This window comes from Necator americanus, chromosome IV (assembly GCF_031761385.1).
Source record: "Necator americanus strain Aroian chromosome IV, whole genome shotgun sequence".
Taxonomy (NCBI): Eukaryota; Metazoa; Nematoda; class Chromadorea; order Rhabditida; family Ancylostomatidae; genus Necator; species Necator americanus.
In genome coordinates this window covers 30106718-30132471 of record NC_087374.1, presented here as the reverse complement: position 1 = coordinate 30132471, position 25754 = coordinate 30106718, and the positions used below count along the sequence as shown (strand labels likewise).

Below are 25754 nucleotides of genomic sequence, written 5' to 3'. Positions count from 1 at the left end.
CGCATACACCCGTAATAGTTGAAACAACTAATGCAGTTAACTCTATAAATAGCGCAAAATGTTTATTTTTCCTGGAAAAAAGTTACGCAGCAGTACTGAACTCTATCACCTAATTCGACGAAGAGTTAGAGGAGTGGGATAAGTGCTGGCGCATCGACTTAGCACAAGCAGATGAATTTACAGGAAAGTTAACGCGGAAAGAGAAACTAAGTCCTAAAGTGATCCACTTTTTCGAGAACATCATGGAAAGTCGCGGAAAAAAATTATTTTAGATAAACATAAGGGAGTGGAGTGATTGGGGAATAGGCTAGGACGAATGAATATAGCCTAGGGGCACCTTCAATGCAAATTATCAATCCGAAGCGGGCTAGTGGATATAGGGGCGTGACTTGGACATATTGGTTTCTGATAGGGGTTTGTTCATGGATAAAGACGACATATATCGAAAATGTATATACATATTTCAGACTGGGAACTAATTTCTACTGCAATTTTCAAAATTTCATTTGTCAACTGTTTATCCTCATGTATTTAGTTCTCAGTCAGTGACGTATCCTCCATCTGTGTCGACGATCGATCTGTTGCCTACGTGAAGGGATTTTCTGGCTTTCCTCCTTGTAGATGTCCGGGGTCTTACGACCAAAGAATGACTAAACGTCCATTTTGAGCTCATCCTCATCAACTACATGACGCATTTCGAGATGATGAGACAGGGGTTGGACCAAGTGATATTCAGACGGAGCAATGTAGGGATTGTATGACGGATTCATGGAAGTCTCATCTGAGGCAACATCGCGACACGTGTGTGCGCGTTGTCAGGCAAGAAGAAGACTTTTCTCTGTGTTCCTCTTAGCAGCCACCCGGTCTAGATGCTCGCAGTGTTTCTCAGAATTGTTAGCAGAACCATGTGCCAGAATCTCCTAAAAAATGACTCCATTGACATTCCACCAGCACCATAACATGATCATCTTGGATTCCGGTCGATTCCGGCATTGGCGTTGTACTCCCTTCATGAGAAGGCGGAAGAGCACCACCAGAAGCAGTTATCGAGGGAAACATTAATGATGGAATATGGAATGCTTAAGATAGATCAATATTATATTATACGATAGTATTTATGCTAACACATCAACTAAATAAATTCCTAGAGCAAAATCTCCAAAGTTTAACAGAAATTAGTTGCCTTCTTAATAAAAAAATACATTCAGTTGTTTCAGAATTTCAGTGCCCATATCTAGTACGTTTGCCCTCACAGGGACAGATAAGATGAAAATGAAACCATCATTTCTTTTTTCCAAGCATCCTGCTGATTTCCTGATGCCTTCGTTTTTAAGTCCTTGGGACAGCCTTTTAAGTCCTTGGGACAGCACTTTGTTGCGGACCTAGTCGCAATATAAATATTTCTGGTGTTAAGACGGGTAGGTATATGTTTAGGAAAGAAAGCCCGGAAAATTCCATTTCCATCGCATTTGTCTTCTGTGCCAGGGAGGGATTGATAGGAACTACTCATCAGGGAATATTCGAGGATAACCACGTCCGACCACATTGCAAGTGTGTATATGTTTAGCGTTAAACGTTAAATCTGATTCAAATAATTTCTGTGCTTCAGTCTCCATCTTCCAGAAAAGAATGCTCCGCTTACGTGAAATCCAATAATCCGATACAAGTTTTGATTTCATCCCTGGTTTCAAAACGAGCTTCACGAAAAGCAAATGGACATTTTGGAATTGGTTGTTCCGTTGTTGCAGTTTGCATTTCTTTTGAACCGCAATCTGCAAAAAAAAAATCAATGAAGTCTAAAATTGGTATTCTTGACTCAATTCAATCTACTCTAAAAAGGAGCAATACAAATTTTTCTTTATAGTAGGCATTTTTCTGTCTTCAAGGCAGCGTACTATGAAACTGACAATATTGGGAGGTGGGGAACGTTTGTTCCTACGAGATACCTGAAAACGCGCCAACGTTGCACATACCCCGGTTCCCTCAGCAGCCTATTCATTGGTCTAACTTGAATAGGCTGCTCAAGAGACCTCATTGATTTTCGACCGCTCCGTTGTAGACGCGGCGCGCACATGAAGTTGGTGCGTTCTAACGTATCTCGTAGGAGCAAACGCTGCTTCCCACGCCGTTTTTCAGGATAATTATTGAGAATTCATCGTGTCAAGGTTTGTAATCTACCCCGAAGTCTATATTTGCTCACAGAGATCCCAACATCGTCAGTTTCGTGATGCGCTGCCTTTGATCTTGGGTTTCTGTCTCAACCTACTTTTGCATGGTTTTTCCGGTAGTAACTTAAGAAGGGTCGGCTGGTATGGTACAGCTGTTGTCTCTTCAAACATATCTATCTCGACATCCAGGGGGCAACAGTAAAGGCCATCATTTCCAGCTTGGCAGATGTATCCTGCCTAGAAAAAGTTGTTTTATTCCGATATAGCTGTGGGTGAAATACAGATGATAAATGATACAGCAGATGTGGATAGCACCGTAGGACATGATGATCGTTAGAGTGAACAAAACATGAGAGAATTTCCTACGGATAAGCACAACTTCACTTTGTGAATTTAAAGATAGATCACCCTAGGGCATGGTGCTCCAAGTTGTGGACATCGTAGATATTCGCCATTCACTAATAAAGGAAGAACACCACTCCCACATTGAGATGTCGATTCGCTGCCAAGTAAGAATCATTAATTCACTAAGATCTGCATGATAACGAACATTACCTCGTTACAGGTGCGGGTGGTAGCGTAGTTGGTGGAATCCACTCATTGGGACGCTTCGAATTCGGTCTACCCTTTATCAAACTTACAACAGATTTCTTTACTTCAGGAATTTGGCAACAAAGAAATCCGTTTCGATCCATACTCTCTCGACATTCGAAGCCCTCATCGCACGTAGGTGATTCGCTCGAACATTGCGCTCCATTGCTAAACGGAGGTTTAAAGAACGCTAACAAATATCAACGCAAATTAGTTCAAAAAGTTCCTTATCGTTCCTAAACTACCTCGTAGTTGAAAAGGTACGCGATTGTTGACACGAAATCATTCGAGACAGAAGTATAGTCGGGTCAAAACGACATGAAGGTCGGTGAAGTTGCGTAGGCGGCTGCGCTCGAGCGGCGCGGTCGAGCTGACGGTTGGGATCGAGGTGGTATCGTCATCAAGTGTAGCAATGAGCGGTGCTAACAAGAGTCCCCTGACGATCCTGACCGTTACGCTGCTCAGTGTAGCCGCTTACGCACCTGCACCTAGCTTCATGTCGTTCTGACCCGACTATAATGATTCCCGTACTTTCTAATGTTTACCAAAAGATAGTAGTTTTTTTGTTAAAGCTTCAATTCCTCACGCAAAAAAAGTCAAACACCAAAAACTAGAAAAAGTGACAAGTATTTCCCTCAGCAGCACAGTTCTACGGCCAATGTACCGTAGAAGTTGGATTTACATTTTTTCGTTTTTCTATTTTTGCGTCAATGCTCATATATATGACTCTGGTTGCAAAAACAGAAAATAATAAAATGCCTCTTTCAAGTAGAAGATGGTCTCGTGGTCAACAATGATGCTGATTAGAGTATTGTCAAAACGAGCTGGAGCTTGGTGTGCAGTTGCGTAGTCGCGGCTGCGCTCAAAGGGGCGCAGTGGAGATGGAGATAGCGGTTGGAATCGAGGTGCGACCATCGCGAACTGCAACAGTCAGCGGTGCTGGCAGGGCTCCCCTTCGATCTTGACCACTGCGCTCCACGCCGCTTCGAGCGCAGCCGCTTACGCAATTCCAGCGTGATTCATGTCGTTTTGACCCGGCTACACAAAATGTAATGTAATACTTTCATGAGGAGTTTGAGATCATTTTATGAAATAACGTCTCCTATTTACTTACTAAAAACAACAAGAAAAACTCCCAAAACTAGGTGAAAAAGTGCCGTACTAATAAGAGATTATTCGCTTCCACTACAAGGCAAATTACCTCAGTCGTAATCTCGATAAGTTCTTCTAAGAAAAAAGCAAAATATTGGTTATGATTAATTGAACTGCAGAGAAAACTAGAAGAATGCGCCAAAATTTAAACATTCCATGAAAGAAATATTCTCTTGGTGCAGTTTCTTGCTGAAAGAACTTCTTTACCTAGTAAGGACAAGGTCACTGTCCTTGTGCCTGGCTAAAGCGAATTCAAAAATCCAAATCTACCTTAAAGCATTTCCAGGACAGCGTTTTGGAGTGGCTGGACAGCACCATCGTTGTCCATTGATCACTTCACACTCTTCGTCTCGCCGACAGCCAGCTGCGCAGACAGCTCGCGCTCGTTGTCCGCTTGAACATTCCGCAAGTGAGCAGCATACACGACTACCCGAAGGCGCCAACGAACATTCGTATCTAAAACAGGGAAGAAATCCGTGAGCATTTCAGAAAAAGTTCCAAAGAAGGAGTTCTAGGAAAAAATACCCTTCACTACAGGGTAATTTCGAACAATCCCTGGCTAGTAAGCCGTCCATTTCTATGTTACTTCCTGGACCACAAAATGCACTAGAAGAATGGCAGCAAATACTGACATCGGACGAACGGAACGGTGTGCAAATACTGGAATGAATAAATAAACAAGTAAACAAGAAAAAATGTAGAATTCGTGCAGAGTTCCTCACCCATTTTGACACTGGGAACAGAGACGGAGATGTTGGCGGTCGTTGCTGATCACAGGATGGCTGGCTGAAACAAATGGAGAAGTCAAAATTCAGTGTTCTATGAGTTTGCTTGGTTCCTAGGAAGACTTAGAACCATTAAAGCTGCGATGTATCTGTCCACAGCATCAATTCTGGCCACCCAATAAATGTTTCTTACTGTACTAGAGTACTGGTACCAGTGAAAGTACGAGTGGAAGAAGTCCTCAGCCTCAGCTGCAACTGAGTTTGCGTCTAAGGAACGTCCTCAAGAACTATAGTTGGGAAAAAATCACCAAAACAGCTGCATGCAGCCGCATAAGCGGCTACGCTTAAAGCGACGCAAGTGTTAACCGTTGGAATCAAGGTGGGACCAACGCTAGTTTCACTCGGACAGCAGCGATTAGTGCAGCCAGTGAGGGTGCCAACCGTTTGCTTCACCGTGCCGCTTCGCGCACAGCCGCTTACGCAACTGCAGCAAACATAAAGTCGTTTTGACTCAATTACATCTACCTGAAAAAGCTCAACCGACAAAAAAGGATGGAAAGAGGTTTTCTTGAGGTCATTTCCACTAGAAGCTAGGAATTAGACTGCCTGCTTTTCTCCCCCACCAGTTTATCGGCATTCCGACAATATTTTTGGATGAGTGTCTGCTTTTAAAGGCATCACCCCACAAATCTGAGGTGATGCAGATTTCAGGTGGAGTATTCTTATAAGGACTAGTAGATTATGGAGAGAAGGGTGATTCCGTCCATTTCTTCCTAATTCCCGTAAAAAACGGCCCGGAAGATGCGGCGCCGCACAAGGCTGGCGCCCCAGTCGAACTCCTTGTAGAAAAAAGTGCGCCAGAATGCCCGAAGCCGTATCTTCCGGGCCGTTTTTTACGGCAATTAGGAAGAAATGGACGTAATCACTCTCCTCCCCTTAATCTAGTATTTCATATACGAATACTCCATCTGAAATCCGTACCACCTCAGATTCGTGGAGTGATGCCTTTAAGACAGTTAATTGGAGCAAAATCCAGTTATTCATGAATGTGTTGAAAGAAGCTGTAGGCCATAAAGCTCCGTTTCGGTAATTAGCTAATTTCCAAACTTGAAAGTTCTTTCTTCTCTCAAGTAACCTACATAACTTGTGTAACAGTTTTCTTATAACTGTAATCGCACAAAAATGTCACTTCTATGTTTTTTGTTTTCAGTTATGTTTCCATGGTAAATTTATAACTTACCAGGACATATAGCTCGTTCTGGTGGAATTCGTGCTATTCTCGGTGGTTTCAACGAACAGCAAATATGCATGCCTTCCTGGCTGCTTGGTACGCATTTGTGTTCCTCAGGGCAATTCTGTTTGACTCTTGGAAGGCATGAATACTGCGAGGAGTACCTAAAAACTATCTACAGTCTGTGTTACTTGGTACATGATATTAATAGCAGTAAAACAGGAGCATTTGAGGATTTTTCAACTTCTTTGGTGTGAAAATAAGAGGGATACAGGGAATGATGTTTTCATGAAAGTCAAAGTGTGAAAAATGCTCATCAGGCGGCAGAAGATAATCGATAATAATGATAACCTCGATTATCTGACTCCTGTTGTTCTTCGGACTGGTCGAACAGGTGCCCGTATTTTTTTCATTTATCCCGATCGTGTGCCAGAGTCGCCCAGTGGTTCCTCCTTTCGCGTGAACACCAAGAGCGCTTTTTTGAAGGACATCGTGAAGAAGTCTCACCATCGGGTCGGCGGTCTTTCTGTAGTGCGCTTAATGTTACGTGGAACCAAGTCGCTCACGGCTCTAGTACAACGCATGGGGTTAAAGCGCATCACGTGTCCAGTCCACCTTATTTTACTTTCCTTGGCAAACGTGGCAGGGTCTCCATTCTTCGATCACTTACATAGGAGAAGAATTCGAATCCCGTCTCTCACTTGCGTGAAACTGGATACTCCATTCTTTCGTTTGAGCGTTCACTAACGCTCACTCCATTCTCTCCTGCTTGCGAATAGACCAGGTTTCTGAAGCATAGGTTAAAGCAGGAAGTATTGCGATGTTGAAGAGGTGACCACTTAACCAGATGTTCCTGTTCTTCTTCAAAACGTCCTCAACGTTCTCATAAGCTTCCCAAACTATAATTCTTTTGAAGAGCTTGCAGATGACGGACAGTAGATTGGACGATAGTTGCCGATGTCATGTGGAGCTCCCCACTTATGCAACAACACAGTCTCGCTGGTCTTTCACTGTTTAAGAACGTTGCATTCGGACGAGTGACGTGTAAAAATCTTCGCCAGAGTTTTTACAAGTACTGGCGGAAGGTATTTAAGGTGTTGTGATCTTATTCTTCAGAAGCCGGGTGCCGTACGATTTCTTACCAACATGGTAGCATGTCGTACTTTGGAAGGGAAAACTTCTAGAATGAATGAAAGAATGTCTTCTCTCAGATGGTGAGGAGGCAAGTGAACATGGCTGTTAAAGATAGGAGTAGAAGTCGTAGCTGATTTTCCCTATTCCCCTCCTCATTGTATTAATTATTCCACCTGGGTTTCGGAAAGCAGTCATTTTCGTCTTGCGATTGGCAAAGTCTCGACGGGCTTCTCTTCAAAAGAGTCGATGTATCTTTGCCATACTTGTATTGATGACATTACCAACTCCTTTACTGTCGCATGTAGAAATAGATCTTCTCCAGTTTCATATTTGGAGTTGAGAGGGTGACGTCGTCTTGTCGCGTACAGCCCGATGACGTACTCAATTTTCCTGGGTTGCATCATCAGATCTTCGATGACCGCTTCCTGTGCAAGCGTACATGCGTTTTAAGTGCAGATCGCCAATCTTGTCCTTTTCTGTTTCGATACCCCAGATGACTCCTGTACCCCCTCCGCAAGGTCGCTTTTGGTCCGCGATTAGCCCTTATCTGCCACCTCAGAGACCGCGGAATAATAATGATAGTGATGATAATGACTACTTCACTGACTAAGAATGAAAATTATTTTGTTCTAAGTTGATTGAAGAAACGGCACCGTTCAACCGTAACGCCACTGATATTCGCTCACCGCTGAGCTAATCCTAGGCTCCAATTTGGCTCGTTACCAATCCCAGAAGGCTATATCAAGGGAGGAGAGGACAGCAAGACTATGATTTTTCAATCTTGCTACTCACTTGTAAGTAAAATGATTACAAGACGGCTGTCGTAAACAGCAAACGCCTTGAATACAACTTGATCCACGAGGACACTTTGTCAGTTTATCGTCGCATGTTCGTACGTGACGTGCACCCGTCAATGGTTGAAGACCAGGTGGACAAAGCTCTGAAAGAAGTGTAAATGAAATCAGAAAATTCTAAAACGTTAGTTTGAATACACAACTATAAAGAATACTAATAATTAATATGTAGTAAATACAACAAGCAGGTATGAATAATAATACAATAATAATATAATATGTATGAATAAATGCGTAGTAAATAAATATGTGATTTAAATTTATAGAATGAATAAATATGAATAATCATAAATGATCTAAACACTACATAAATGCACAAAACAAAAAGATATTCTATTTGTTCACCACTTCTCTCCTAAAGCTTTTTTGTTTTGTGGCCACAGTATTTCAAAATAAAGCACGAAGAAATATGTAAGCTCGACCACATCCTACAATTTTTTAACGCGAATCCGTTAGGATTCCAAAAGATTCAACTAGGACCCTAGAATCCAATTCAGAATCCTAGGGTGATTGTGAGCGTATAGGATTCTACTGTGATTCGACAATAATTACGGATGTATCGTTGAAGTCAGCACTTTTGTCCTTCCAGAATAGTCCGGCAACAACTTACCGACTCCGAAGGAGTGAAAGGATTGACTTGCTTCTAACAGTAGGGAAACAGCAATCTGGTTCTCTCCCTTAGCCCTTCCTTTTCTTTTTTTTCCTACTCTTTACTTTCGTTCAATTCTTCCTCAGTTCTTTTTTACGAAAATCAAAATCGTGCAGAAAGAATAAGAAATCCTCATCTAGGCTCGATTCCTAACGTGTATGTACCAAAACGACAGAGCAATTCGATGCTTTTTTAAATAACACGCACGAAGCAGGAAATTCATCGCAAATTTACATATTATGAAAAAATTATTGATCGATGAGATGTTCAATAAACTGAACCGCACCTCTAATGTAAGCATACATTGGAGTTCCACGAGCATCGGATAGTTTGAATATACACACGATAAGGAAACACTGTAACAGCATGGATGTGACTAGTGAGTGAGGAACAGAAGAGAGAATGAGCGCTGCGCACTGTTTGTATGATCTAAATTCGAGGACCACTGTTGAACGGTGTGTGTGTACGATAAATTCGTTTCATTCTCACTGTTTACACTAATATTCACTAGTAATTCACTGAGTAAATAATTAATTATGAGTTCAACATCGACATCGACGTTAACAACTATCCACTATTGTCGCAAACGAAAATACTGTAGCGGTAAGTAGATGATATTGCTTTCCATGCCGAATACAGAAACATTTCTGGTGTACGCGGTGAGAAAGAGTGTTACGGTAACTGCATTAGATTCCAAAGAAAACATGAACATTTGATGCGTGAAATTCTGCATTTTTCTTCCGTTCCAAGATTACAACTACAGAATCTATGGAAGGTCAGATTATTTTTGCGTTTTCCTCTCTTTTAAGCTAATCGATTATGAGTGCAGTTTATAGAGGGCAATCCTTCTTTGGTTGCTTCTGTCATAGAAGACGTGGTTTCTTTTTCTGTTTTTTTTCGTTTTTTTTTAAATCTTGCCTTACGGGGGTTTTTTTATGTTGTGTTCTTTTTAGTATTTGTTGCCGTTCAGAATGTTGTCTGAATGTATCACTGTGAAAAACGTAAGACACACGTTTAAAATCCAGGATTCGGGAGTCATGAAAACAGTAACCGCGACATCAGTTTATCTAACGAGACAACTCTTTACGCCCTTTTAGAACTGACTCGTTTAAATCTTTTGGCCTGGACTAACGGTGAGATTAGCCGAGAAAGCAAATCTCTACTTCTGTACGACTGCTAAAGTCCATCTTCTCTTTAATGAGTAAATTTTATGATGTGACTTTCTTTTCGTTTGGAAAAAACCTCGAAATTTACAATTATTTCGATTTCGTAGTTATGTGAACATTCTTCTTATGTATAACAGCTTTATGTGCTACTGTTACTGTACTGATGTGCTGATGAATGCAAAAGTTTTCCCATTCTCCGGAATTGTTGTAATTTTAAATCTTACCAGTGGAGACGCCTCTCAGCTGTATTCGTTTGTTGAAAACGGCCTTTCGTCTTCAGATGGACGACCATAGACTGAGGTAATATCAAGGTAAACAAATTAAAATGAATGTTATCCGTACGAAATATAACTGAAGAGATATTTAAGGTCATAGTAAGCACAGCTTATCGTGAAATAGATGTTGAGTATCGTTGTATCTCCATGAGTAGATGATTTGGATGTAATCCACAAGTATGCGCGCAATTCCTATTAATAATCCAGAAAAAAGGCGTGAGAAACAGCCTTGGGGCTCTCTACGATGCAACCTGTTATGCGATACAACGCAGGTAACTCCGTCATCGTCCACCGCCTGCAATTCAAATAATATAATTCAAATATGCAATAAAAGCTGCCCCACTTGCACAATGGTAGACGCGTGATGTGGATTGCACGTAAGAAGTTGCATCGTTGGAGACACAGGCACATCCGAAACTTTTCACACGGTTTTTTTTTTCGGATTACCGGTTGGAATTAAACGCTGGCCATGCTCTTATTCGTGAACGACACCCTTACTCATTTTGCCTAGAGATATCACATTGTGAATTTCGTGATACGCTGTTTTTGAAACCAAATACGTCGGATCTTTCCAGCAGATGAGAAGATTATCAAAATGTGATCCTAGGTGTATATGGTTGTATAGACGAAGAAATCACTTCTTCGCGAAGGTTTCAGGGTTTTTAATAAGAGACGAGTAATAGAATCTCAAATCACTTACGGCTCTGTGCAACTATTAAAATAAATACGTTATGAAGGTAACAATAAATAATGTGTCAGGATTAGCATAACGAACCGTAACGATCGCTTAGTGAGTTGTTACCCCCACCCTGTTTTTTTTGTCATTTCTTACGAATGAAAAAGTTAGATTATATTTTGATAAGATAGGTTTCCATATTATTCGAAGAATAATCGATTTTTTTCTGTATAATCAGTGCCTGAGTTGAGAACTTTTCACCAAAGATAAATAACAGATAATGCTACTTCTGTAGAGCTAATTTCTATCTCTGGGACATACAGGCACCTGTCTTATAGAACAAAGGACAGAAATCTCGTCCACACTGGACGTGGACTCTCTTCCCGAAAACTATTCTCAGTTAGCGTAAAACAATTTATCGGAAAAACCACGAACAACTTATTACAACAGATAATAATGGGTGTTATTGATCGTCACAACGACCAATAACTTCTCATCACACATAAAAGTACCCCACAACAGATGATCACTAGATGTATGAAGGCCGCCTACAACTCCTGCTTCTTTTCCTTCTTGTCTTTATTCTTATCGTCCTTCTTAGTAGTCTTCTTGTCCTCCTTCTTCTTCTCTTCCTCCTTCTTTTTCTTCTTCTCTTCCTCGTCCTTCTTTTTCTTTTCTCCCTCCTTTTTCTTCTTCTTTTCCTCCTCCTTCTTCTCTTCTTTCTTCTTCTTCTCCTCTTCTTCCTTAGCCTTCTTAAAAAAAAGAGATCAGACAGCGAAAATTATTGGATCATTGATCTATGTTTTGTTATCTTCCTTACCTTAGCCTTCTGCTCCTCTAGCTCCTTAGCTTTGTGGGGTGGGACCTTCAGCTTCTCAGCTTTCCTCAGCTCTGGCACCTACAAAACGAATATCAGTAAATCCGCGGAACGAATGGAATAGAAGGATCATGCTCAGAAAAAAGACTTGTAAATTTAAGTATGACTACGTGGTCAAGTCAGTCTAATTAAATAGAAGTTCTTAGGAGAGGTATATTTATTTAAAAAATGAAAACTTATATTTATTCCCTGAAACAGAGAAGGACAACTTTTCTCCTCAAATTACATATATACTTCGGATGTGTATGGTTCCAGATCCAAAAAGGCAAATAAATAAGCCGACAATGTTGTTCTACACAGAAAGAATACTGGACTTTATTGGAAGCAGCGTTCTGAGAAATTTTCAATGATGGGTTCTTTGACTACAAGGTAGCATTCTGGACGTAGTTTGCAACTATCACGCTTGAAAAAATTCGAAACACCGTCTAAATACAGGAATCAACGTCACAACGTTCGACCACAGTTCACCCAACGAGGCAACTCTTCACACCAGTACTAGTACTGGCGAAGTGAAAACGCGTGGAACGGATAGGTTATCCTATCACTTTATGATGCTCTCTCTCTTTACGCCAATACCGACGTTGAGATCCTCCTTCCTTCGGTCACTTTTAAGGATGTAAAGAGTTGTATCGTCAGGCACAATGATCAGTTCAGTGCTCGTAATCCACCTGATTTCTGGGTTTGTAAGTGATCTTCGCGATTTTGCTCTTATACATACGAACAACGCCTCGAATCCTAGTGAGTACTGGATACTACTGGAACTGAACACCAAAATTTCAATGTATACTTCTTGAAACTTCCTATATTTTTACTTTCACTTGAAAGAATGTTGAAGATACCGATGTAAACACATTTACATAAACAATGCAATTAAATGGAAAATTTCCTGACTTTCCAAAAGATTAAAGGTGCTCATTCCGAGTGATGCAAAACACATCCTCTTGTTCTTTTCGATTTTTTTTTCACTTTTCGATTTCATTGGATCTCTCCGTTTTCATTACCGATCGAAAAACTTTTTATACGCGTCTACGCGATCACTTTCATTCTCTAACCTAATTCGCAATGGATCATCGGGAATTGGAACGACTCTTTAAACATTACGCTCAAAACTCCGCAAAAAGCCACGAATCGCAACGGAAGGATTACGGTATTTCTCGGCCTGGTTTGATTTATGAAACAGATTGTCTGTTTATGTAATAATAACCTCAATCTCGTAGAATCGTAGCACATCTTTCATCGAATTAAGAATATCAGCTGGTGATGAATAGTAATAAGCATAGTTTTTGTATTCGGCCTTCTTGTTCTTGAATTGCTCCAAAAGATCGCCATTTTTGTCTGTAAATACCATGATTTACTGCTGAATCACATTGTTTACACAAATATGGGATTCTTACCGAGGAACAGAAGTCGTGGGATGTATTTTCCATCCGGCCGGTATTCCTCTTCGAAAGGTTCCTCGTCATCCTCTGTGTTCACCATCACAAAGTACTCAGATAGCTTCTTGAATGCTTTACGAGCATGTGACTGTTGGAAGGTCTTTTTAAGAGCTGAAATATTCAAGGGAATAAATTTATTTCGAAAAAGTGAATTTATTTTAATTTTAATAATTTAAAATTAAAAGTAATTTAAATCGTACTATTATATCCATTCAAAATTTCCCATCACCTCAAATTACGAATTATTTTAATCATCTAAAATTCTGGAATACATCCTCGCTTAGACACCAAAACACTCTCAAAATTTTCAAATGCCAAATTTCGCCGATTCATTGTTATCGTCGATAATATATGGGTTTGGAGCTGCGTTGCACTGAGCGACTGCGACGCCTGTTAGGCTCGCGACGCGGCAGCGGGTACAAGGGGCGGAGCTGCGTTATGTGCAGGAGAGGTGTACTGATTAGCCACCTCATTTGACATTTAACCTATCGTCGGGGAATAATATAAGGTATTCTGGAAAAATAATGGAAACGACAAACGATGTTCTATACTCAGCGCAGAAAACCATGCGGCTACAATTGATTTCTTTCCCTTAACCAGATATGAGGAAAAAGACAGTGCTTTAAAGTAGAATCACTGCTAGAGATGCATTTTAAGGTGGTTTAAGTCAGTTTCAAAAATTTGGGCACTTATTCTCATCGACCAGCCAAGGAACGCAATAATTATAGTAGATAAGTGGATTGGGTGAGGGCATAGGAACAGTACTCGCGCTGTTTTCCACATTGGATCCTACTTGTATTGCATGTAAAAACACCTGAACCAGTAAGAAAATTTTGAAAACCTCAAAAGTTATGGTAAACAAGTACAAAAACTGTCCAATATGTTGCAGATCCTTTCGAAGCGCTCAGGAAACGGATAGATGGTCCGTAGAAAGAAAAATGATTCACACATTTTTAGTAGCACAAGAACTTATGTGTTAGGTTAAACTGTTGTTTGACTACCCTTAACACAAATAATTCTATTCTTTTAAAAATGCGAGGAGCGAATTGTTATTCTCAGGAGGATTTGTGTCTCTTAAAGGCATCACCCCACGAATCTGAGATGGTACGGATTTCAGGCGAAGTATTCGTATACGGGATCGTAGATCATAGAGAGGTGGGTGATTCCGTCCATTTCCTTCTAATTACCTTAAAAAATGGCCCGGAAGATGCGGCTTCGAGCGTTCTGGCGCGCTCCAATCGAACTCCTTGTAGAAAATGGTGCGCCGGAACGCTCTAAGCCGTATCTTCTGGACCGTTTTCTACGACAATTAGGAAGAAATGAGCGGAATCACCCTTCTCTCCACAATCTACGATCTCGTGTACGATTACTGCACCGGAAATCCGTACCAGCCCAGATTCGTGAGGTGCCTTTAAAGTTCAAATACCTAGGAACGCTTGTTAAAGTATCACTGTAATCGAAAAATAATTTCGGATCCCGCATTCGTGGTAACCTGCAAGCGGATCGAGCGGTTTTTAACTCAGAATGATTAATTCCAAGTAAGGTGCATGAATCCCTTCCTTATTTGAGTTCACAACCACCTTTTCCATAAGATTCAATCTCACTTTTCGAACAAACTTGATAAGAAAACCTATTTTAGGAAAGATAAGCCAACTTCACAAGTAGATGAACATTTAATTAACCATTAAAAGTATCGATAAAAACGAAAGAGGATTGATTCAAATAAGTTGCGGTAATTCTCTAATTTACTTTCTTATCAAGACGTTGCAGTTACTTGCAACTTAACTTATTTCTTAAATTGAAAAAAGTCCGAGAGAATTTTTAAGGACAATTATTAGGTAAACAAATGTGCTTTCTTCAGAAATTAACATAACATTTGTAAAATAAGTACAGAAATTCCCATTTTTTTCTTATTCCATCGTATTATACAGGACGAATTCGATCTACATAACGAGTATTCAAAATCTGACCACGTTCCGAATGAAAAAAGTGAATTAGTTTGAATTTCCCATATTTCAGTATAGAGTACGTAAGAAACTTCCCCCAAAAAAGGCGTAGGAAAAGTTCCATTTTTTTTAGGAGGAGGAGAAGAAGAAACTTTCGGTAGTTTCACTTTTTTTGAATCAGAAACTTTTCTTTTGAATCCCTCGGAAACATGTTTTCCAAATCACAGTCAATTACTTCGCCTCAATCACACAATATCTGGTAATCAAAGCGTAGGAACGCAACGTAGATAACTGCGTAACGTTACTTGAAACACTCTAAAACTTTCCAGAGAATCGATACATCGACCATGACCTCGACGATGTTCTCTCTCTCTCGCTCCTTTTGCACTGACCCTATCTTAAATCGCGCGTGCAACATTATTTGCACGCTTCAATCGGGAGATTACAACGGTTACAAAAATATAATGTTGAATATTTCATGTTCGAATATTTCGAATATTCGATTTTACCGTACCTTTACATGCATGGCACCATGTCTTGTGAATTAACAAGAAGATGGGTTTATTAGTATCTAACGCCTTTTCGATCGCATCTTCCCAAGGCACCCAATCGATATCTTCACCGAATCCTAAAGGGAAAACGAGATTAAGGTTACTGTAGTGGTAATGTAAGATTAAAACGCTTACCATGTGACAAAGGGTTGGAGTAGATCTCTTTGATCTGATCGAATTTGTTCGCATTAGCTGGGGAGAAGAAGAAAAGGACAGAAAAGAGACCCAGCAGAGGAATTAAGGACCGCATCCTGAAAAAAAAGTGAGTAAATGTGAAAAGAAAGAGAAAAGGACGATTAGACTAGAGGATATTTTGAAAATCAGAATGTGATAACACGAAAAAGTAACAGTAACGGCAACAATGTTGAAAATTTCAGAAGAGGATGTTGTCCTAACTGATCGACCACCATTCCTGGAGAGAGAACACCCCAGCGTCTCCGTCGAGACACGACGAGGCCGCGATCGTCGCACGAACGAACGACCTTGGTGAAAGAATCGGCCTCACTCGCCGAAACCCGGTCAGCATCGGCGCTTTCATTCTCTCTTCTTTCGCTCGTTCTCCTATCCTCTTTTAAGGGACACCCGGGTGGTTCCACTAGGATCTTGTTAGGGAAAATTTTGTGCACTATCAAAACACCTAACGAAATCTTAACTAATATTGAAGTTAGTAGAAAAAGTTAAAAACTAGTTAGAGAAAAATAGTTTTAGAAAAAAGAACAAAAAAATATCCGCCGTCAATTTGAATCGTTAAATGACCAACGACCACGCATTCCTACAAAGTTTATTTGCGAATCCGCTGTGTCTCACTCATTATTGTGTGCTTTTTTCACAAAAGAGAGTGTGATGTTGCAAACATACCAGGATATTCCGGTATTATGCTATTCACTTACAAAACAAATCGAAATAGTTCTTACTTTCATTATGATATTCGTTATTGAAACAGTACTTCTGATTCAGTCCGTGGACTACAAATCTTGTGAGAACCATAGAGGAATCGGAAAAGTGGTCGATTTTTCCTGGGAATGTTTGATTCTTACCCTACTGCAACGTTTAGGCGGATGCAAACGAAGATTTGAAAAAAAAAAGTTCGCTGGGAGGATTCGAAAGAGAATACGTCCAACTCACATCAGTGTTTCCATGCTTATTCGCATTCCATTCTAAAGGGGGGACTTTCGTAAAATTTCTGCCACAAAATCTAAATAATTTTTTTTGTGCAACGCCGGTATCGCTCTTTTCGTCAGAAATAAAAGCATCCATGAAAAAAATCTTGTAATCTTCTGGCTTGAAGTGTCAGCGCTGTACTTAAAGGATACATCTAGCAAACATATGAGGGTTGCAAACATGGGAGTAGACATATGGACGCAGCCATTAGGATGAAACAACACTACGCATACAGTTCTCACAAAAATAAACAAGATCTTATTTACTTTATGGTAATTTCGCCTCAAATTATCGGGCCCCCTCCCAGTACAGTACTTTCTGACGTACTAATTCGACGCCTTAGGGCTCGTCTCATCACATTTTATCGGTTCCTGATCCAGGAGCAGCGATTCGACGAATTTCAGATCGTCTCTCTGCTTTCTGGAATTTTTTTTTTATCAAACGCACACACACACACGTGACAGACCAGGCCCGTTATTATATAGCATACTGTATAAGATTTAAGACTTTTTTTTCGAAAAATGAAAGGCACAACTCTTATATAATATATTATATGTCTCCTCTAATAGGATTGGTTCACTAAATCACTCGTTTTTCAGAGAATTTGCGAATGCAGTTTCTTCAAACAAAAAAAATTAGAAATTCTAAAAGAGTTGTTCACGTGTGGCGTGAAATTGAAACCATCTGATGTACGCATGTACGCGTAATTTCTGCCATTTAGTGGCTGCAGGAAATATCGAAAAACGTCTGAATACAGCATATCGCATTAATGTGTACGTGAATAAATACTGATGAATGGATTTTTAAATATTGACCTGAGTTAGAAAACTGCAAAACTCGTGTAAAAATCAGAGAAGTCATTGACGAAATGCACTCGTAGAAGGGTAGAACATCAGATCGTCACTACATTAATTATTTAAAATGCAGTAATCCACCCACGTCTATACATCCTTACAAACTTTCATTTCCTAATGAAAAGAACGGGAAATCCCACCGAAAAAAACCTAGCCAACAGAAAAGAATGGAAAGTTGAGGTGATAGCACTTGTAGGAGCACATATTCGGCTTTACGATCTCGGAGAAAAGGAAGTTCTCTGGAAACTTGCATCGGACGAGTTTTTCTAACCAGAAATCCGAGAAGATGTTTGAATAAAGAAATCGGTCTTCATAAAAAAAAACCGGACACTAAACTATACATGTAAGGGGAAAGAAGAAGGAATTTCCTTCCCAGCATGTAAATGCTTCCAAGGAATTCCCAGGGTTTGCATGGAAAAAAAAATTTAAAAGATTAGCAGATCGGAAATTTCCCAGGAAAATGTTTGACAAATCGCAATTAACATCCTCAAAGTTTCTATGGAAAATGCGTTATGCTCAGTACATAGCTAGGTAACGTTTTTTTTACTGCTTTGTGAATGTTACCAAAGAATTTCAACACACCAAACTGAGTTCACTACATGGTTATTTCATACTTAAATATAAAAATACGCATGGAATGCGCGTACATAGAAAACAGAAAATACACAGAAAATTAAAGGTGATCAATTTAAAGCAATCGAATGAGGTCCTCAACACTTTTGAGGAAGTAAACCCGATCAAATAGAAGTTGTACTACTTTTGAAAGTTGCGAGCAAAAATAAAATAAAATAAAATAAATAAAATAAAACAACTTCGTTCTAATCTACTCCATTTCTAATCTCGATACTACGGACGTGTCTACATTGATTTTAATAAAAACCTAGATGTTATGGGTTCGCCACATGAGTTGATATTTTTTTCTTCTTTTTTTCTTCGCGGTCGATCCATGGGCATATGTTGAGAAACAAGATGAATTTACAGAATTTACAGTGTGTAGAAAACAGTATTGTGAACAACATGGAAATGATTCTCAAAGTATAGTTTCCTTACCAAAGCAAAATCATACGTTAAGGTTTTGATTGTTGTACATGTAGAAGCAAAGAAATTGTCAAAATGCATCCGAAAGAACAAACCAAGACTTAAGACTAAGATATTGCTGTATATTCCTCATATCATATCTCATTTAATAAAGTAAATAAATAAATCAATTAATAGATAATTAAATAAATAAGTCTTTCCGGGGCCATTCGGTTCTAGGCTCTGTGGCATCCTCTCCCTCTCCCCGCTCCTCTACTGAAGGCCACTGCTCAGTTATGTATGTAAGTCACCTCACCAAAGCACCGCAAAAATCTTTATCTTAATCATTAAAAAAAACATAATAAGAATAAGGACAGACGGAGGACAAAGTAAGAAACCCGGATCGTTTCGCCTCTACCTAAGCGATAAGGTAAGATACGGCTAATGGTTGGCACTTTCACTTCTAGCTGTGTACCATCAAAAATGTGGGTTTTCTTTGTTAAGCGAGAGTAGGACGGAAGATAAATCATATTCCATCTAAAACTAAAGGATCAGGAGAAAGACGAAGTCGCCGAAACGTCATTCAAGAATAGAAATCATCGCAATCGGGTACTTATTCCAAATCAAAGGCAGTATCCGCACATTTGTCCTACAGTAGTTTTAAACTAATCTGTTCACTTAGATCTGCTTAAAGGCATCACCCCACGAAACTGAGGTGGTACGGATTTCAGGTGGAGTATTCGTATACGGGATGGTAGATTATTGAGAGAAGTGTGATTTCGCCCATTTCTTCCTAATTGCCGTAAAAAACGCCCCGGAAGATACGGGTTCGCGCGCTATTTTCCGCAACGAGTTCGATTGGAGCGCGCCAGTCGCGTGTTCACACGCCGCATCTTCTGGGCCGTTTTTTACGCCTTTACGCCAATTAGCAAGAAATGAACGGAATCACCCACCTCTCCATAATCTACGATCCCGTATACGATTACTCCACCTGAAATCCGTACCACCTCAGATTCGTAGGCTGATGCCTTTAACCTGCATAACTGCATGCATTATTTTCGAATACTGAAAGTGATACATACAGTGAATAGTAGCGAAACATGTACAATAAGTAGTTAACTAAGAGTAAGATTTGTTCATTCCTTAAGAAGTGGGCGTTTCGAGAACCGGTTCTACGCGACGTGGCTATTTCCAAATGGATGCTTTCACATTGAGAACGTGTTCGAAATAGTTTCAGGCGATAAGTAGAAGATTTACGAGACTCAACACTTTTTCTCCAACATTTTCGCCGAGATCTCGATGGAATGCGGAACAAACCTCAACGCACATCAACAGATAACACTTACTTTAGTCACAAATACCTTAGAACTTGTTAGAATAACCCTATGAAGTCTTAAGCCATTTGTAACATCTCAATAAAAGTGTGTGTGTATTGGTCTCCTTTAAAGGCAGCACGAATCTGACGTACTGAGGGAATCCGCGGGAAAAGCTGGAGATGGGATATTCGATCAGGGGTGGTTCTGCTCACCTCTCTAACCTTCGTAAAAAACTGCGTGAGAACCACTTTGGTTATTATGAGGTACGTTAGAACTCTCCTCTATGAACGCGTTCTAGTCTCCTTACCAGCCTATTCATTGGTTTCACTTGAGTAGGCTGGTGAGAAGACGTCGCTGATCTTCGATCGACTGCACTTGGCTGCGGCGCGTGCACAAATGTGGTGCAACTGAAACCATCGTTACGACGATTAGGGAGAGGTGAGCGGAACCATCCACCTTCGACTCCGAATCCAGCAACTTACAACACCAACTCTTGCTTTTCCAGCGGATTCCTGGTATGCTGCCTTTAGGTGGTGAGCGCTCCTCGAGGCTAGTCTAGCAGTTATTTTTTAGCCTCCCAGACAAGTCTGGTACGAATTTGTCGACCCGGAGGAATGAAAGGCTTGCTGAGCACTAGTGCGGATTCGAACCTCCGATAGATCATGGAAGAAGCGGAACCTCTAACCGCTATACTACACCCACCCCTAGCCTAGCAGTTGAGCAAAAAAATCGAAACGAAGGCAACTAAAAAACATGTGTATATTGATTGTATCGGTATTACACTATTACCTTAGGTTTCTGTTTCCTTTCTTTCTTTTGTTCTCCCGTACTTTTTTTAACATACTCCTCCCAGCATAAGGAATGCTCTATGAACCAAGCTGACGAACAGCACAACAGGATTCTTCTGCTCTCAGTTGTTCCCAGAGTCCCAGTTACGACCTCCAAAGTAGTATAAAAGCTGAGCTAATCAAACCCCTACCTAAGAATATGCTTTAGATCTCTAGACTCTCGATTTTCTTTTTTCTATGACAATTTTGAGAATATAATTAACACACATTTCATGCGCGCTCCTTAAAAACAACTATTTCAGCTCATTTAACTGTTCTCGCCAGTCTAAATCAAGAAGTTTTCGAGATTTAATTCAGGTCAACAGCAACCAAAAGGAGAACTTCAAGAAAGTTCACTATAACACAGAGACTTGTCAACCAAAACGAAAACGAGTCAACCCGTAGGGGAGGGAATAAGATGACGGAAAAAAGCTACAGCACACATTAATTCCCGTACAAAAGAGGAGAATTCAGTACATTAGAAAAGGCCAATTTGAAAAAGACATTGCAAGAATCCAAAGATCATCAATACAACTTCTTTCAAATAAATAGTCAACTAATATTACAGGAAGATACAGACCCACATCAATAGAATAATAAAGAACAACTGAATGATAGCGAATCTAACAAGTTGTGAGGTTTCCCACATAACATCACATGCTCCATAGCAAACAGATCTTATTTATACTCAAATTCTATAAAAACTGAAGAGAACAATTCAGCAACCGGACGCATGCGAACTACGAAGACTCGTTTACAGCTTGACCTACTCTTGAAAAAGATTCTTGACACATTTCCTTGGAATGTGGACTTCTTTGATCAGGCCACGTCGGCGTTGTTCAGATTCAGAAGGGAATCCAACCTTGAAATATTACGTCAAACCAAAACTTCATTATGAGCGAAGAGATTACTTAATACGAAAATGAACAACTATTCAGTAAGAATGCAACGTTGAATAAAAAAAGTGCCGCAAAATCTTCCGGCAGAAAAGACATAGGTGCGATAGTTCGCAGCCGGACCTTTCCTAGTTTAAAGGGGAGAGGGGAATGGGTGGCGGAACGCATACTTATTAGATTTTTAATTTTATGGTGTTTACCTTTTCGTTCATTTATTATTCTTATTTTATTATTATTGGCCATTATTTATTCCAGCCTATTAATATTTACTTTTTTACATTATATTTAACTGTCTATCTACTTTACTTGAATATAGTATATTATATTTAATATGAATACTAATGCACATATACCTATAAAAGATTTTGTGCCTTCCTTCCTTGCTGACAAGATTTCGTGATTTTGAGGAAATGAAGGAAACGGAATTTTTTATTTTTGGTCTTTTCTACGGTCTTCTTTTCAAAAGACGCTTACTTGTTATCATGCCATTCGAACGTGCGATGGAACGAAGAAAGATAAATGAGAATTCTATTTTGAAATTATACAATTTATCATGTCAGATAATAAAAGTTGTGATGCTGTTCGTTAGAAGATTCTCCTCAGCAGAACTGACTGCCGAACATAAGCAAAATAAATCAGAAAGACTGGAAATCGAAAAAAGTTCATAACGAAATGGATTTTCTCATTCTCATCGTGGACTGTCGATTCATCGCACGTAATGTCAAAATCCGAATTTTTGCGATAGCTTTGGCACGTTAGTGACGATATCATTTATGTGTGCACTTTCTATAGTACATTAACCTATTCGCTCTTACACATTTGCTGCACCGAGGGATGAAGTCGAGTAAGAGCGAATAGGGTAAATCGTATTGGTCGAAGTTAAAAGTGCTGAAAAGAACTAAATAGTTCCCAAAAAAAGTGTAAATCCAAGAGATTTCTAAAGAGTTCGAGAGAGTGCATGTATCATACCATTTACTTTCACTTCTCCCTCAACAATGCTATGGGTTCAGAAGTGAAAACCCTCCATTTTTCATGGTCAACTTTGAACTTTAAAACCTCAGTTGGAACAAAACGGAATACTGAATGTGCAGGCAGATTGTTTAATTCGCTCCATTCCGATTTATTTCCAAAAACCTTTCTTTCCCTGACGATTTCTCCTCTAAACGAAGGCACTGGCTGTTGAATTCAACGGAATTTTTCAAGCAACGGGAAACAAGCTCTAAATGCACATCGCCGTTCTGTTGGTAGATGATTCCGTCGGAACAGTTTCGTTATTTCCTACTATTACATCCTAGAAAGATAAGAAGGAGGAGGGGACCTCCACTATCGCTTGTAACACTCACGTAAAATCGTTCTCCAAACTCAATATGAATTTTCAGTCAGTATTACTCTTGAGATGTTGGTTCAACACAGAAATTAATGAGACAAATGGAAAAGGTGTGATGTCAGAACTGCCAAGTGAGAGAAGAGAACATCAACGCATCAATCCTCGCACCAAGAAATATCAAAATATGGGTAGAAACACTCTCTATGTATGCAAAGGTCAATACTCACCTCCCAGTAATTTTCAGGAGTGCTGGGCATCTTTTCCGCAACAACTCGGACACGGCTAACCTGCAGTTACATAATAATTGGCACAAAGCAAAAGCTAATCAACTAAATATATCGCGCATTAAAAAAAAAGAATTCGAACTATAAACAAATATGTCTCTTCTGATAATCTTTCACTTCCAACAGTACGCTAGAATTCAAGCGCTCTGGTATTGTCAATAACAAAAAACATAAAATTACCTCGTTGACTCGCCGTTCTTTTGACGCAGGACTCAATTCCAAAGCATCAAAATATGCTTCAGAAGAAGGATGTACAACACCACGCATCTTGGCACGATCTGCTTGCTTACGCACAACATTTCCTTCGACGAGTTTCTCTTTAGCTTTCTTCTTAATAGAAGACAACTGGAGAACTAACTCTCAGAAATACAAGTACAGAACTAACTCGACATTCATACTATCGAAAATTAAACTAGTGAGCACTCAACATACCTGAACACGTTCCAGAGCGCCACCTTGAACGATGCTGAGGAAATCCTTGTCATTTTTCACAAGTTCGGTCATAATTTTATCGCGTGTTTCAAACTTCCGCGTTATTTCTTTCATGCGAGCACTCGCCCATGGATCAGATTTTTGCTTCTGAATAATAGTTGATTAACAGAAAATTGAAAACCTTAAGCACACAAAATTTATAAGTAAAAAAAACAAGGAAACCTTACGATTCGTTCACAATAATCTTTTTTTATAACCGTTAAGAAACTACTAACGACTAGACAGCTGGGAATAGGATATTGCTCCAGCAATCTAGAGCGTAGGAAGTGAAAAATACTCCTGCTAGTCTGCTCATTACTGACCGAAATTTTGAATGAGTCTCCTAAAGGAAGGGCAGAAAATAGAAGAAGGAAGTAAAAAAAATCGTAGAAAAATTCATATGAAAAGAATCATATCATATCTCTCGAAAAAAATGCATGCGATAGAAAGCGAAAAAATGAAGAAGAGAAATAAAACACGTACTACTTAAAAGCAGCATACCCCAAATCTGACGTGATGAAGGAATCCAGGAGGAAATCTACAGTTAGGGTTGTGGATTAAGGGTGGTTTCGCTAATCTCTCGCTGATCGTCGTAAGAGCGTAGAAGACGACGATTTTGTGCACGTGCCGCGACCAAGTGCAGTCGGTCGAAAATCAGTGTTGTCTTCTCATCATCTTATTCAAGTAAAACCATTGAATAGGCTGCTAAGGGGACCGGAACGTATGCATAGAGGGACGTTCTAATGCACCTCGTAGAAACTAAGGCGGTTCTAACGCCGTTTCTTACGGCGTTCAGGGAGAGATGAGCGAAACCACATCTGATCCCGCAATCTACAGCCCCACCTCTAGCTTTTCGCGCTCATTCCCTCACCAAGTCAGATTCGTGGAATGTTGCCTTTAAAAAGAAAAAAATACACCCCATCTATTCCTATTTATTGTCGCAGAAAATTTTGTTCCGAACTTGCAGACTAAACGCGTTGATGAATGAATGCATACGGGCACTGCAGCGTACCCATAAGGAGTGCTTTCTATACCATATCTGAACAGGCTGAGACGATGGTTCAGCGGAATATTTATTATATGATGCATACAGAGGTAGGTGTCAATGAATCTGAACGACGTAACGTTGTCTGCCGCACTCTTGGACGATACAAGTGGTTATCAAATGGCCACAACAACTAAGCCTATTTTATACCACGCCTCTTCGTGATCATCAGGGTCGATAATACATATAAACTCAAGCTCATGACAAAATTGAGTTAAGTGTGGATTTTTGTTGGCCTTACATATCCGCAGCATTCGAATATCTCTTCCGAAAATAAAATTTAAAAAATCATAAAAATTCTCTGGACATCCTTACCTGTTCATTCTCTTAATGTAGATAGTATTGCTTGAACGCCAGCATGTAATGTTGGAATGGTAAAAGATAAAAGATGAAACTAAACTAACCTGCACAGGTTTCTCTTCTTTCTTTATCTTCTTAAGGGGAATCTCATCATCTATTGTGATTTGGACTGGATCTTCTTTTCCGACTTGCTCACCACTGATCTGGAAGACTAAAAATCAACAAAAACGTGATGAGGGGGATTCCTGGTAACAAAATCTTACACTTTTCCGCCAGGTCACTCTCGGTGATGGGCTTTTCCACGGAGAAATGATCACTGATGATGAACGCTTCGCTTTTTTGGTTGGGTATCGCCTCAGTAGTGGACTGCCATATTGCATCACTGCAAATTATTACAACAAAATAAAACAGCTAGCACCATGACCGTGCCGTGGAAAAAATTAGTGGATACTCTCGAAAATAGAAACCTATTTACTCACCCTGTGACCTACTGAGCCGCTTTGAACTCTGCGAATGCTTTTTACTAGGACTACCGGCTTCACTGCCCGAAGTGGAAAACAGATCATCTGAATCTATAAGCACAACGTCATCGGACATTGTGTCGAATAGGTCCTGCGAATCTTCTCCATCACTATCCGGAATCGTAATGACTTCAGGTTGCTTTGAAGGCGTTCGAACATTGCAAGTTGCTGTTTGCGCCCTCTTGAAAGACATGGTCACACCCTCACATCCTTTAATATAAAAGAGTAAATTAAAAAAGTGAAATTAAACACAAAACAAACAAACACGCCTAGGAATCTTCACAAGATTAAAATATTCGAGAAA

The 25754-nt window shown here is 39.9% G+C and overlaps 3 protein-coding genes across 5 annotated transcripts; all 3 read right to left on the bottom strand.

Moving 5' to 3' along the window:
- Positions 1-1638: 1638 nt before the first annotated feature.
- Positions 1639-8872, bottom strand: RB195_003218 (uncharacterized protein; the record flags this gene model as incomplete). Of its 2 annotated transcripts, XM_064200782.1 has the most annotated exons (9): positions 1639-1772; positions 2267-2405; positions 2810-2927; positions 4182-4367; positions 4437-4571; positions 4634-4697; positions 5877-6031; positions 7794-7941; positions 8791-8872. In XM_064200782.1, 9 exons carry the CDS (start codon positions 8870-8872, stop codon positions 1639-1641), a joined length of 1161 nt encoding a protein of 386 aa, XP_064056663.1. The 2 variants fall into 2 exon arrangements, with proteins under 2 accessions (XP_064056663.1, XP_064056664.1); XM_064200783.1 differs by lacking the exons at positions 7794-7941; positions 8791-8872 and adding an exon at positions 2577-2670 and having other exon boundaries at positions 2724-2927; positions 5877-5946.
- Positions 8873-11169: 2297 nt separating this feature from the next.
- On the bottom strand, positions 11170-20621 carry RB195_003217 (uncharacterized protein; the record flags this gene model as incomplete). The annotated part of the gene is made up of 7 exons (XM_064200781.1): positions 11170-11373; positions 11442-11519; positions 12703-12833; positions 12893-13045; positions 15395-15508; positions 15567-15682; positions 20569-20621. 7 exons carry the CDS (start codon positions 20619-20621, stop codon positions 11170-11172), a joined length of 849 nt encoding a protein of 282 aa, XP_064056662.1.
- A 751-nt stretch (positions 20622-21372) lies between these two features.
- On the bottom strand, positions 21373-25643 carry RB195_003216 (uncharacterized protein; the record flags this gene model as incomplete). Of its 2 annotated transcripts, none has more annotated exons than XM_064200779.1 (7): positions 21373-21468; positions 23057-23116; positions 23294-23458; positions 23546-23692; positions 25034-25132; positions 25193-25311; positions 25409-25643. In XM_064200779.1, 7 exons carry the CDS (start codon positions 25641-25643, stop codon positions 21373-21375), a joined length of 921 nt encoding a protein of 306 aa, XP_064056660.1. The 2 variants fall into 2 exon arrangements, with proteins under 2 accessions (XP_064056660.1, XP_064056661.1); XM_064200780.1 differs by having other exon boundaries at positions 23294-23443.
- Between the last annotated feature and the right edge of the window lie 111 nt (positions 25644-25754).